Here is a 13,054-nt window from a genome sequence, read left to right on the forward strand (position 1 = left end):
TCCGTGGCTGCCCATCCCTCCATTGTGTGTGTGTGTGTGTGTGTGTGTGTGTGTGTGTTTAATGCACTGCAAGTAACCGGACACGTGTTGCGGTTGTTACCGAGGCCGACCAATCGGTTTGTCTGAAACTATCAACACGCAGCGTCACCGACCATCACGGCAGAACGTTCCCTCTCCTCAGCAGATCATTTCTGGTTCTCCGGGAAGATTTGACGAAATGTTTTACTATCCTCCAGTTTTAAAACGTCATTCTGGATGTTTTTCTACGATCTGGTGAGTAAAAAAAACGTCTTTTAATTTATTTAAGGGACTTTTTATTGCGTTATTGTCATAACGATGGATGAAGGTTTTTTTTTTTTTATAGATTTACAATAAAATAATTAGGAAAAATGAATTTTTTTTTAAGTCAGTAACTTAAAACCGCAGCTGCTGCGCTGCTCAATATTCATTGAAAACCCTAAATCTATACTTTTTTTTAGCATGGAAAGTGTGTCTGGTTGTGTACATCAAGTTTTACGGGAAAAAATGTCAAAAATAATCATGTCGGAGTCTCAAATATACATAGATGATACACTCTGCTTTAAATCAGGAGGCCGGACAAAAAAATAGATAAATAAAGCCCGCTTCTCAAAATTAGATTCCTTCTTCTTCATCATGTGAACTGCGCAGATGATCGGAACGTGTCCAGTAAATGTAAACGCAAAGGCGCACCTGGAGGCTGCAGGTGCGTCCGAGTAAAAACACTCTTCTGACAACAAGCAGGACGCAGACAAAACATGTCCAATGTTTAAAGACAAAGGAGGACAACATGGGGTCAAAGACGAGACCGACATTAGAGGCTTCTGACTGTGGAGGGGGGGGGGGGGGGGGGGCTCCGAGATGGGTCTAACCTATTTTTTATTTTATTATCTTTATAATTAACTTTCAAATGAATACACTACCGTGTTGACAGGTTTAAATTATGATTGTAATAATTACAAATTATAAAACTATTATCAGGTTGTGACATTTAAAATACATTTCTGAGTGTTTCCGCCTACAAGATTATGTTCATTTCAGGATTAGGCTGTGATTTTGCTCAGTTTAAGTTTAAATAAAACAATCGCTTTTACCACTGAACTGAACTCTTCTGATGAAGTAGCACACACTAAAATTCACGTTAACAATAATTTAAATGCAGTGCAGTAAGATAAGGGTGAACAATAAGGGACGTGTTCAGTGACGATCTGATGGAGGTCCGGCTGCACCAGAGGTTCGTCTCAACCAGTAGTTCTTCCTGGTTTTGCACATGACCTTTGATCCCTGAACAAATCGTGCTGCATTCCCGCCGTAGGCTGGTGGCTACGAAAGGCATCAGAGTTCGCCGCCAGGACTTCCTGAAAGTCAGCATCGAAAACACCTGGTAAGAAGTTCTGTAAGTCGGCATCACACAGCCATAAAGGCCCAACGGCGTCCGGGTATCACAGAACTTATACCCTCGCAGCGATGACATCATGACCTACGTGCTGGAGCAGGTCCCGCCTCCTCAGCCCGGTCTTCCCCGACCTCGCTTCTCCCTCTACCTGTCCTCCCAGCTCCAGTATGGCGTCGTCATCGTCTTCCACCGACAGTGTGCTATTCTGCTCGGTGAGGTGTTCTTGTTACAGCAAAGCATGCTGATAAAACAGAAAATGCACCGACGTTGACCTTGCGGCTTTTCAGAGGAGCTTCAAGCTGTCCTGGTCCAACTGATGAAGCAAAGGACGTCCCAGAGAATAGACATGGATGACCACAGCAGGTGAGGACAGCCGCTCGGCAGGGGACGCCTTTGTCTGCAGCCACAGAAGAACTCCTGATCGTTGCTGCTTCGTCTCCTGGTTTCTCTCAGGCAAGCTCTGGTTTTCCCCGACGCCCTTTCCCTCCTGGAGGAGACGGAGGGAGCTCCGGACCCTTTATTCGGAGTGATGTCCCTGGACGATCCAATGCCCAGTCCCAGCTCGCTGATGCAGGTGCCCAAATAGAAACGGCAACACTCAACAGACACCTGTCAGTGTCGGTTTAGACAACTTGTGTCTGTCCTGCGTCTCAGAGGGGTGACGACTTGGGGGACGCGTCTCCTGAGCCGGTGGAGTGGACCAGTCCTGCTGCTGCGCCCCGAAGCGGTAGGTAAACGGGCAAAGGATGGAGAAGCAGAACGGTCGACGTGACATTTGAAATGACTAAAGAGTGAAAACCAAGCACCGTGATTGTTTGAGAAACTTCCGCATCCTCCTTGCCAAATGGAGGGATGTGGGGTTCTCCAGCAGATTTCACTGCTTTGCCGTTTCCCCCCCCCCCTCAGACACGACGGCATCGCCGGAGGAGATCACCATGAGGGAGGCGGAGCCCCTCACCATCCCTGCAGCCGAGGTTCACCCCCAAACACACACACACGCACACGCACAGGTTTGTCGTACCGTGTTTCCCCCGCTCGCTCTCACTTCCGTGCGTCGCCCTCCGTTCCTTCCTCTGTCAGTTTGAGGGTGAGGAGCTCGCCACTCAGCTTCCAGAGACTCTTGACTTGCTCTTGGCCCAAACGGACAACTTTCCAGAAGGTGAAGCATCTTGTTTTCTCTCGCAAAGGAACGGGTGGAGTGAGGGTGGGGGTGAGGTGAAAAGGAATTGAGTTTGTTACTCTTGTCCCGTCAGGAGACTTGGACGTGCAGAGGGATGAAGGGATACCCGGCGAGGGCGAGGGCGAGTGGGAGGTGGAGAGAGGAGGACCAGAGGGGGAGCTTGAGAGAGAGCGAATGAAGGAGCTGACAGGATCCACTATTGAGTAAGCTCCCGCGCGGTCCGTGTGACATCGTGAAGCCACTCCGATTTCCTGCAGCTCTCCTGACCGGGCTTCTGCCTCAGATTACAGCCCACCACGCTCTCCAGCGAGGACGCCATGCTGCTGCCGCAGGACGAGCCGGGCCTGTCCCCGAGGGACCAGCTGACCCCCGTCTCCGTGCCCCTCCCCGCCCTACCGCCGGCCGCGGCCAAACACAGAGGAGCCGCTCCAGAGCTGGAGGTGCCAGAGGTCGCCGTTTATAAACGTGTTACGCGTGAAGAATGAATTCTGAATGTTTTATTGAGCAGTTCTACAGAGAGCCAGATCCTTCCCGTTTGCAGGGTGCGCCTGATCCACGGGTGAAGAGGAGGAAGAGGCAGTTGATCTTCTTCGACCCGGTGACGCAGATCCCCCAGGAGGTGCTGCAGCAGCAGATTGACAACCCTAAGATTGAGACGAGGGATCCGATCTTCCCGCTGCCCCCCTCTCACCGGAGGATCCCCGCCGCCGAGCTCCTCAACACGCCCTGCACCCGTCAGTAGAGACACATTCACCCGAATCCTCCTTCAGGCGAGGACTCTGTAGAATCCTCATCTCAGAGCTTCCCATTGTGATTCGTTAATAGGTCGTATAACAGGTGATAAGTTAGGGTTAGCTTGGCCTGCTAGGATGCTAACATTTATTCTGTTAAACTGGAACAACAATCCAACTGCACTTTTGTGAATAATCCAGATCTCCCAAAACCTTTTTGCTGTGTCACCTTTACCTTTGTCTGCAGCTTCTTCTAAGCTGTCCCTCAAATAAGCTTTTCAAAAAGCACGCCTCTCGTCTCACTCTTCCCCCCGCAGCACTGCCCGAGGAGGTGGGGGATCTATGGAGACGGGCTGCGACCGTGACTTCTGCCTCAGGCTCGGATCTCCGGCTGGGGGAAAGAGGACCGGAGTCCACCGACTCCGAGAAGGAAAGGGTCGAGGTGGCCGAAAGAGAAGAGGAGCGGCGTGAGCTCCTCCCAGAAGAGGTGAGGAACGTCTTTTAGTTTGTTGATGCCGAGCAGGAGAGACGTCTTGTGGGAGGCCTTTTCATGCAGGGACAAATGTGTCCGTCTGTGAATGCAGGTTCCCAGAGATTTGGCCGGACTGGAGATGTTTCAAATTTCAGGTAAACAAAAATCAAAAAGCTGCACCGCAATAACTGTGGATTTAAACATCTCGTTTGGGGGCGTCTACCCCCCCCCCCCCCCCGATATGAGGTCGAAGGTCAAGGTTAGCCATGCGTCTCCTCTGGTTAAGGTTTCAGACGAGCGTTCGGGGAGTGGACGCAAACTGACGCCCCCCGTTGTGTGTGTTGTTTGTGCAGACCGAAGCTCGCTGCCCCCGGAGGGCTCCAGCCAAAGGGAGCCATCCCGGGAAATCTCCCTCATGTTCACACCCGAGACCGACAGGTCGGCATCAAACAGCGATCTGTGAAGTCTGCGAGTGCGTTAATTCTGACGTGTGTGTCTTATCAGCAGGTCCCCTGTCTCGAGGTCTGTATCTTCACTGCGGGACATCCCAGAGGTCTTGGAGAGAGCTGCTGCAGTGTCTCCTGGGTAACGATATCGAACGCATCATCATCATTATTCACTTTTATTCCACCTGACAGACAAGAAACCAGAATATCACACCTCCACTGGCGATTACATTTGGAGCCACAAGGCTCTGTGATTGGGTGGTGGGGGTTTTCACGACCCCCGCCTGACCCCAGAGCAACCCGAGCTCTGCTGCCAATCTTTAGGAAAATGAACACTTTAACATTCATCAGCACGATACAAACAACCTGAGATGACTGAAACCATCTTGATTTAATATTTTTGGCTCATGTCCTTAAAGGACAGGGCAGGATTTATGATCTGTACTGCAGCCCGCCACCAGGGGGCTGCCGAGACCCAGTTTATTTCATCCAGTTCTCTTATTTGACTGGTGGAAACAGAAAAGGCTCTTTCCCCCTGTCTCTGTGTTGCGTTGGGAGATAAGAACACTATTGATTGTGACTTGTGTGTCGTGCAGGTTGCGGCTGGAGTTGCCTGAGCAAAAAGGTGAATCTGTGCTTTTCGACTCTCTCCTGCCGCCGGACGTCGACCGCAGAACTGTGAGCAGCATTTTCTATAAGCTCTTGGGTGAGTTTTATGCCGTCACATTACTCAAGTTGAAATGATGTTGATGTAGGAGGATCAACACTGGAAGCTCTCGGATCAATATGAGGTCTGAGTTATGAGTTTACTGGAGGCTCATACATGAAACACTTATTTAAACTATAGATAATTCACCATGTTTAGCTCAAGTAAACAGCTAATGTGCTCCAATGTTTATTTTTTTAATTTCTTGAGCCTTTTGTGTTCGGCTGATTTTGGTCACCAGAACTGAATATTGTGTCTCATCTGCAGAGAATCTGTCCTCCAGGAAGTTGCGTGCGGAACAGGAGGAGCCTTACGGGGCCATTTTTATTTTTGCTGGACCCGAGTACGAGGAGCTTCTGGCTCTGTGATGCACAAAGCACCGTTCAGGGATGGTCGGGGTGCTTCTGACCACGTTCGCCAACAGCAGGATGATGGAAATGTTCCTATTTATACTTCTTGTTCTTGTCTTTTTGACCTGTTTGACTTTTAAACATATCTTACCATTTATTCAGTAAATATCCAAACCCCAAAGTTTTATACATTTTCTGAGATTTCAATTAATCAACTTTCTGATATTGTTGTACTCTATTTGTTAATTTTTAAAGGCATTATGTCGCAATAAAATGTTCCAGCGGTGTGTCCTTTTGAACTACAAAATAAAAGCCTCATAAAAGCTGTGTCAGTTATTTGTGTACAGAAAGCATGCCCTTTATATTGGAAGGTATCTGCAGGGCAGGTGTGACAACACGCATCACAGGACTGAAGGAGGTGCAGGAAGGAGGGGAAGTAAGGAGAGTGAAACTGGATCTCCTTTCCATTGCTCCTCTTGGCCACATCTTGATTCTCCTCTTCAGATTTTCTCAGGGGGGGTCAGGACCACAGTTTATTATTAGCGTTTGTCTCAGCTCACTCGTCGCGCCGTCCTCTTCCTGCTTCTCATTTCGGTCTGTCACTTTGACTTTTTGTCTTCTGCTTCCTGGTTGTCTTTTCTTCAGGTATTTTTGTCTTCCGTCCGTCTTTGTGGCTGGACCGGCCAGTCGCTTCTGGTTTCCGCTGGCGACGCTGCAGGCTATGTCTTCGTAGTTACAACGCCGCTCTCTGCTTTCTTCTGTGCCATTGCTTTAATATTCTATTGTCCCGTCCTGTCCTGTCCTCTTGTCTCTTTGACTCTTCTGGTCTGATTTTTCTTCTACCTTGTCACTGTCCCTCCGTCCTCTTCTCTTTTCCACTCCAGCTCTGCACTTCTTTCTGATGGGAAAGACAGAGCTGCTGTCTCTGTACAAGGGTTTCCTGGACTGCATCTGCCTCTGCCTCCCTGTGAGTGTCCCGTCCTGCATCACATTTAATGTCAAACACGGACTCGTCTGTTCTGTGTGGCTGTTTCGTCTTCGATCACACACACCGACTGTCTTTATGTGTCACTTGCTTGTCTTGTTCCAGGACGTGTCTCTTAGGTGGACGTCTCCTCAGCCCTCGCTGGGCTTCTCATATTAATAACAGTCTCAGAATGCGGATGGAAATAGAGTCGCAGCGCTACCAGAAGAGACCTGAAGTCATTTGACATTTGTTAGTCTCCTTTAAGGACGGACTCAGGGCGTCACAATTGACCTTAATCTTTCGAGGCTTGTTTGCTTTTTTTTTTTGTGTGTGTCATTTAATTTGTATCTGCATCAAAGTGCAAATACATCACATTCAGGGGTTAAATCAGGGTGGTTACCTTTGACCTTTGGGAACCAGAGGATGTAGATGTCATGAACTTCCTTGTCCTTGCTTCCAGCGGAGCAGCGATGACCCTCCAGGCAACAACAAGAGGGATGCGGAGAACGGCCACTTGATCTACAAAAACGGGGACGTCCTCGAAGATCGATGTGGGTACCGGTTTATCCGACAACCAAAATGTTATCCTATGAAGACGCATTGCCTAAAATGTTGTCCTTCACTTTCTTTCCAGATGAGATAGTGGATACTTTAGGCGAGGGAACGTTTGGGAAGGTGGTGCAATGTTCGGACCACTACAGGTAAAACGGCTTCTTCTCTCGATGATGGATGCACTAACGCGTAACGCATTTTACTCCCCTTAATCCCGATGCTTTGCCACAGGGCAGAAAGTCAAATCGCTCTGAAGATCATTAAAAATTTGGACAAATACCGGGAAGCAGCCAGACTGGAAATCGACGTGCTCGAGAAGATTCGGGAGAGCGATCCACACAGCAAACGGTGAGCAGTTCACCATGACCACCACGCCGCTGTTTTCCCATCTTATGCCTTTAAAGCTCCGTCACTTGTCCTACCAGGCACTGTGTGCAGATGCTGGGCTGGTTTAACTACTGCGGACACGTCTGCATCTCCTTCGAGCTTCTGTCTCTCAGCACGTTTGACTTCCTGAAAGCAAACTGCTTCCTGCCGTATCCCGTGAGCCAGATCCGACACATGGCCCACCAGATCTGCCACGCTGTCAGCTGTGAGTCCACCACGCATCTCATTAACTTTGTCCTCTACAAATATTCCTAATTTAGATTCTCATTTCACGTTAAAGGCCAAGTCAATATAATATAAATCTGTGACGTGATTATTCCCATTATGGATTTCTCTAGCAATTGGTTTGAGGGGAAAAAAAATCTAAATACCGGTATGTTGATTTTAGTATTCGTTTTGTTTTTTTAACGTATGTTGTTATTTATTATGATTTATTAAATAATGGTTTGAAATAGTATCGTTGTAGTTTTTTTAAAAAATTCAGGCAAATTTTGGCAACAGGAAAAAAAAAAGCAGCAAATTTTAAGTCCAACCAAAGTTTTAAAATGCCTGTTTTCAAAGTAATAGAACTATACAATGAAATGTGGAGAACATTTGCAGAGGAAGGCATAAAGGATCTGAGCGTGGAATGTGTACAACATGCAGAGGCGGGGCAACATGGCGACTTTACGTTAGTGAAACATGTCGTCTCCATCAGAGGGGAGTCGGTGTCGCTGATGAGGCCGTCTGCAGCCGATGAGCCAAAGGACCATCGCCTTTAACCAGTGGGAGGCGCTAAAAAAGGAGTTCTAATATGTCCTGCATGCATAAGGACCCTGAAGGCATACGGGGCCCTGGAGGGTTGGCAGGCTGCAGCTAATCACCTTCCTAGCAGAGCAGATGATATTCTGCAGTGACCTTAGCTACGACAGCGTGCTGCACGGTGATGGAAGAGGTGAGGATGGAGCGACGCTCATTTCCCACTGGAGGTCGTGGATGGTGACGGAGCGCCACAGTGTTCGCTGGGGAGTGATGGGAGGTGGGGGGGGGGGCGAATAATAATAATAATGAGTTATTTATTTTCAATCAGTTTAAAATAAAATCTTGAGTCGGCTGTTTTATGGATGCCTGTTACAACATTTAACAAAGTCTGCGCACATTTTACATAAAGTGACATCATCTGTTTCTCACATTAAATTGTTATCTTCGTATCTATTGATGTTTATTTTCAAATCTGAACATTTAGCCAGACAGGGCAAAAGCTGTCTGCTGCTAAATCTTGATCTGCTACACCGCCTCCTTCCCTCCCCACCCCCCCCCCCCCCCCCTCCCTGTCTCCTCTGCAGTTCTCCATGATAACAACCTGACTCACACCGACTTGAAGCCTGAGAATATCCTTTTTGTCAACTCGGACTACTCCCTCATGTATAATGCCGAGAAGGTTAGAAACCACTGCAGGTGTGTTGGCCAGGCCCCGAAAGACTATCAGGATGTTAAATAGGCCGGCATTAACGTCGGCAGGGAACCAGCTCATTTGAATGCAAATTCTTTCTGGGCAGAACCAGCGATCCACCTGCAAGTTCCCCTCGGGCACCTAGATTTACCCAGGGAGGCAGTCGGCTCTGTGTGGTTTCTCAAATATATATTTTTTCTTTCAATTGTGTTTATAATATAGCTTTTTTTTTTTACAATCTGGATATTTTTTTATTATAGTCTTAACTGTCACTGCTACCAGTAATATTCACTGTTCACTCTCACGTATTTGATTAGCTATGAAAACACTGATCTATGGCTTTAAAAAAAATGTTCTAAAATGGCTTTTACAGGAAGTGACATTCATTTATTCAGGTTTATTTGGATTGGCTAAATTATGATGTGCACCACATTCTGCTTTGCGGACTCGCTAATGAAACCTACTTAGAGTTAGACAGAGTTTCCATTTGAGGCAATAAAAAGCTTAGCTTAGTTCAAAAACTAGTAGGGGGGGAATCCAAGGAGGCCAAACCCAACGTGCAACGCTTCAGAAGTTCACTTCAAACAGGATCTTTACAACAGTGAAGCATTTTTTAATCTCATGTCAATAATATGTACTCGAGTTATTTTTTGCTGATAATAACCAAGGTGTCGGTTCTCAGGGTCGTTTTTTAGTTCCGGCTACTTTCTAGTTTTATCACCAACACTTTGCTTTTTCTCCAAGCAGCTAAAGGCTTGCTTACAACCCGTTACGCTTCTCATGTCCGTGTTCTTGTTCCTCAACAAATACATCTGTTGAAATATCACCGAGGCCGCTCCCTGTGTGTTTCCTGTTAGAAATGCACCGAGAGGCGAGTCAACGACACCACAGTGCGGCTGGTCGACTTTGGCAGCGCCACCTTTGACCACGAACACCACTCTGCTGTCATCTCCACGCGTCACTACCGAGCTCCAGAGGTCGTACTGGGTGAGCGATGTGGACGTAGTCCGGGACGTAGAGGACGTGTCGGTCCTGCTGAAGCCTGCGTCTTTCTTCTCCGTTCTCCCAGAGCTGGGCTGGAGTCACTCGTGTGACGCGTGGAGCGTCGGCTGCATCCTGTTTGAGTACTACGAAGGCTTCACACTGTACCAGGTCACGCGTGTTCACACAGCAGCGGCCATTAAAGCGACTTGAGATCTGCTTAAATGAGGTTTTCACTCGTGAATCTCCATTTGCGTCTAGACTCATGATAACAAGGAGCATCTCGCGATGATGGAGAGAATTCAGGGAGCAATTCCTCCGAGGATGATCCAAAGAAGCAGGTAAGCAGATCCACACACACACACACACAACATGTTTTCTCTGACTTTATTTTTTGTTTTTTACTTTTATCAACAGAAAACAGAAGTATTTCCACCGTGGGCGTCTCGACTGGAACGAGTGCTCCAAGGCCGGCCGCTATGTGAAAGCCAAATGCAGACCGTTAAGGGTGAGCGGAGGCAGGCGCCAACGTCACTTTGTGAACCGAGAACACCAATGTCCTCACGCGGCGTGTCTTTCTTTTAATCCGTGTGTTTTCAGAAGTATTTATTATCACAGGGGACGGAGCATCACCAGTTTTTTAATCTCTTGGAGAGGATGCTGGAGTATGAGCCCTCAAAACGCATCCCTCTCTCATCTGCCCTGGGCGACCCCTTCTTCCTGCCCCTCAGCCATCGTGGAAGGGCTCGGGAATGGAGGAACAGCTGGGACGCGAGCAGATGACCCTGAATATCTACCGGTACTTGACCCCACGAGGACCACACCGGTTTTACTGCCAAACTGTTTTCACTTTACTTTACATTTCAAGGAGAAGCGACTCATTAAAAGGAGGGTTTGGAATGTAATTAATTTGTGTAAATGTCTGACATAAACTGCCCAACAGGAAACGCTAGCTCTTGTGATCAAGATCCCATTGTGATGTCATCATTTATCGGTGATAATCGTGCCGAGAGTCCTGCTAGAACGTTTATAGTATTTGGTGTAAGTGAAAATAACACATTCACAGTATCAGATATATTGTTTCCTCACTTCTACTCCATTTATCTTCATCGGATATGAAGCAGACGTGATATTTTTATGATGTTGTTTGTTGTTGCATCACAATCAAATGCTGATAGAATAGATTATTGGCATCAAACGGAAATGAGTGGAACGATCAGCAAAACGCAGCAGCTTGGATTAAACGATTAGCTGCTGAGATAAACATGCATGGATGGGAGGAAACGATCCAAAATATGCACAAGCTCAGTGACATGGAGGCAATAGTCTCAATAATACGGCGATTTATAGTCTATTCTAATCTTGTGCTTTCTTTTTGGGGGTTAACAGCTCAAAACACTGCAGATGTTTTACTAAACCAATGGAGCGGCTTCATCAGTTTGATGAGCATTGATGATTTAATTCCTATCTTGCCTTTTCACGCGTTTGATCTAAGCTGCAGTGGATTGATCTCTCTCAGCCACCGTATCACAGTCCCTTTGTAACTTTTTTGTTTCTGTAATAAATCCTGTAATGAATGACTTTTTAGTCCTTCTGTTCCTGCAGCCTCTCAGCTCATCAGCCAGTCTGGCCATGTCCACCACTCTCTCTGTCACACACACACACACACACACACACACACACACACACACGCTGACGTCCCCTGGCATCTTGATTGAGTTTCACTCAGCATAGGAAACAGTCACAAGGCTGAAGGAGTGCGTGTTCTTGCCAGTTTTCGCCTTCAGCCTTGGCAGACTTGTCGCCAGCATGTGTTCGACTGGATGAAACCGTATTTCTGAACTGGCTCTGTGTGTGGGAAGCTGTGTTCGCTTGTATGGTCAATGACGAAGGTATTTATAAGTATACATTCGTTAAATCATTCAAAAATTAAAAGTCATTCATGCCGTGAATCGAGATTAGATGTACCTTCATGCGTTTGATGCTGATCTGCATCAGAAACCTTTAGGCCGCTCTCTTTGGTAGCTTTGCATGAAAGATCTGGTTCACATGCACTGGTTATCAAAGATCAGATTTAGTGTGATTATTATTTACAGTATTTAATCTTGGTTATATTTTTTATTTTATTTAACCAGGTAAGTCAATTGAGAATTAATTCTCATTTTTCTAAGTTGCATGTTTTTTGGTGGGAGGAAGCCGGAGAACCCTGAGAGAACCCACGCAGACAGAAAAGCCGCAATTTGGATTTGAACCTGCAACCTTCTTGCTGTGAGGCAACAGTGCTAACCACAGTGCCACCGTTCTGCTAAATAATTTAAAATATTAATATATATTTTGTGTGATAATGCGACCCCCCTCTGTTTCTCCCTTTCCCCCGAGTCTGACCTGCACCTGCTGAGGATAACCTCTGGCCTTCAGGTAGGAATGGCGGCTCGGTCGAGGAGACTGACCCCAGATCTGTGTGAACATAAGCTCCAGGGGGGCGGGGCTTCTCCCGGTGATCTCGTTAAAGGATTTAAGTTCCTCACCTGTCTGAAACTGAAGCGGTCTGAGCAGCAGAAAGAATCACTTTCAGACTTCTAATAGAGATTTGGTCCAAGGACACATTTTCCTCTCTGGATTCTGGCATCTCTTGGCAGAAGCTTCATCCCATTGTCTTCTTGATTCATTTCCTCTCTCTCACCTGAGCTCCATTCTAAAAACAGAAGATGGTACACCTTGAGAGAAATATGGGCCATTCAGCAATAGATGAAAAGCAAATATTACAGTATTTGAAGAGCACCAACGCTGACGTCAGCTGAAGTACCTCATTGTTCACCACAGACACGCGTCATCGGGTGGATTCCCAGCCACAGCTAACGAGATTCCCCTCATTAAGTCCTTTAAAGTGTAATCTGCACCGGAGAGCTGTGGGGGTCAGAGACGGAAGCGAGTGGAGCTGAAGCACAAAACAGAATACAGTCATTTTATTGTTGGGTGTCAAGGAGCAGCATCTTGTGGAGTCTTCCGTTGTTCTGATGATGTTTTCTCTGATTCTTTCTAAAGTTTTGGTGGATTGTTGGACGCCGTTACTGCTGTGAACCTTTGGGCAACTGTAGCTGCTTGCTCAGGTGAGGAAATGGTCTGTATGGCAATAATAAACCAAGTTAGAATTCTGCATGGTTAAATATGAGCTTTAAAAAAATCTTAGATTCTGTTTTCCGTGTAGACGCTTATCTGTGTGTAATCCTTGTAAGCAGGTGTGTGTGTGTGTGTGTGTGTGTGTGTGTGTCTGAGCCGTGTCTGAATGCCGTCCTTGTCCTTGCCATGTCTCAACCTGAGTTATTACCAGACATGACACTGTGTGATTTTCCCCTGTCAGAACATGAGCAAAGGATGAAAAAACAGTCAACACGTACCCCTCATCCGTAAAAAAAAAAAAAAGAAGCACCGTGAC

At 47.0% G+C, this 13,054-nt stretch overlaps 2 protein-coding genes across 3 annotated transcripts; both read left to right on the forward strand.

Annotated features, from left to right (window-relative positions):
- The first annotated feature begins 217 nt into the window (after positions 1 to 217).
- Positions 218 to 5,317, forward strand: LOC137914516 (meiotic recombination protein REC8 homolog). The gene is made up of 17 exons (XM_068758059.1): positions 218 to 273; positions 1,334 to 1,402; positions 1,484 to 1,626; positions 1,702 to 1,777; positions 1,868 to 1,988; positions 2,069 to 2,141; positions 2,321 to 2,388; positions 2,495 to 2,573; positions 2,671 to 2,797; positions 2,878 to 3,043; positions 3,136 to 3,328; positions 3,643 to 3,812; positions 3,910 to 3,952; positions 4,151 to 4,235; positions 4,305 to 4,382; positions 4,840 to 4,949; positions 5,217 to 5,317. The coding sequence occupies exons 1-17, from the start codon at positions 218 to 220 to the stop codon at positions 5,315 to 5,317; spliced, it is 1,758 nt and encodes a 585-aa protein (XP_068614160.1).
- A 580-nt stretch (positions 5,318 to 5,897) lies between these two features.
- Positions 5,898 to 11,192, forward strand: LOC137910925 (dual specificity protein kinase CLK2-like). 2 transcript variants are annotated; one of them, XM_068755349.1, is made up of 12 exons: positions 5,898 to 5,944; positions 6,184 to 6,266; positions 6,727 to 6,817; positions 6,901 to 6,967; positions 7,050 to 7,166; positions 7,244 to 7,410; positions 8,531 to 8,625; positions 9,495 to 9,624; positions 9,707 to 9,789; positions 9,880 to 9,959; positions 10,036 to 10,126; positions 10,219 to 11,192. In XM_068755349.1, the coding sequence occupies exons 2-12, from the start codon at positions 6,201 to 6,203 to the stop codon at positions 10,399 to 10,401; spliced, it is 1,170 nt and encodes a 389-aa protein (XP_068611450.1). In that variant the 5' UTR covers positions 5,898 to 5,944; positions 6,184 to 6,200; the 3' UTR covers positions 10,402 to 11,192. The 2 variants fall into 2 exon arrangements, with proteins under 2 accessions (XP_068611450.1, XP_068611458.1); XM_068755357.1 differs by lacking the exon at positions 5,898 to 5,944 and having other exon boundaries at positions 6,201 to 6,272.
- The last annotated feature ends 1,862 nt before the right edge of the window (positions 11,193 to 13,054 follow it).

This window comes from Brachionichthys hirsutus, chromosome 3, assembly GCF_040956055.1.
Source record: "Brachionichthys hirsutus isolate HB-005 chromosome 3, CSIRO-AGI_Bhir_v1, whole genome shotgun sequence".
Classification (NCBI taxonomy): Eukaryota; Metazoa; Chordata; class Actinopteri; order Lophiiformes; family Brachionichthyidae; genus Brachionichthys; species Brachionichthys hirsutus.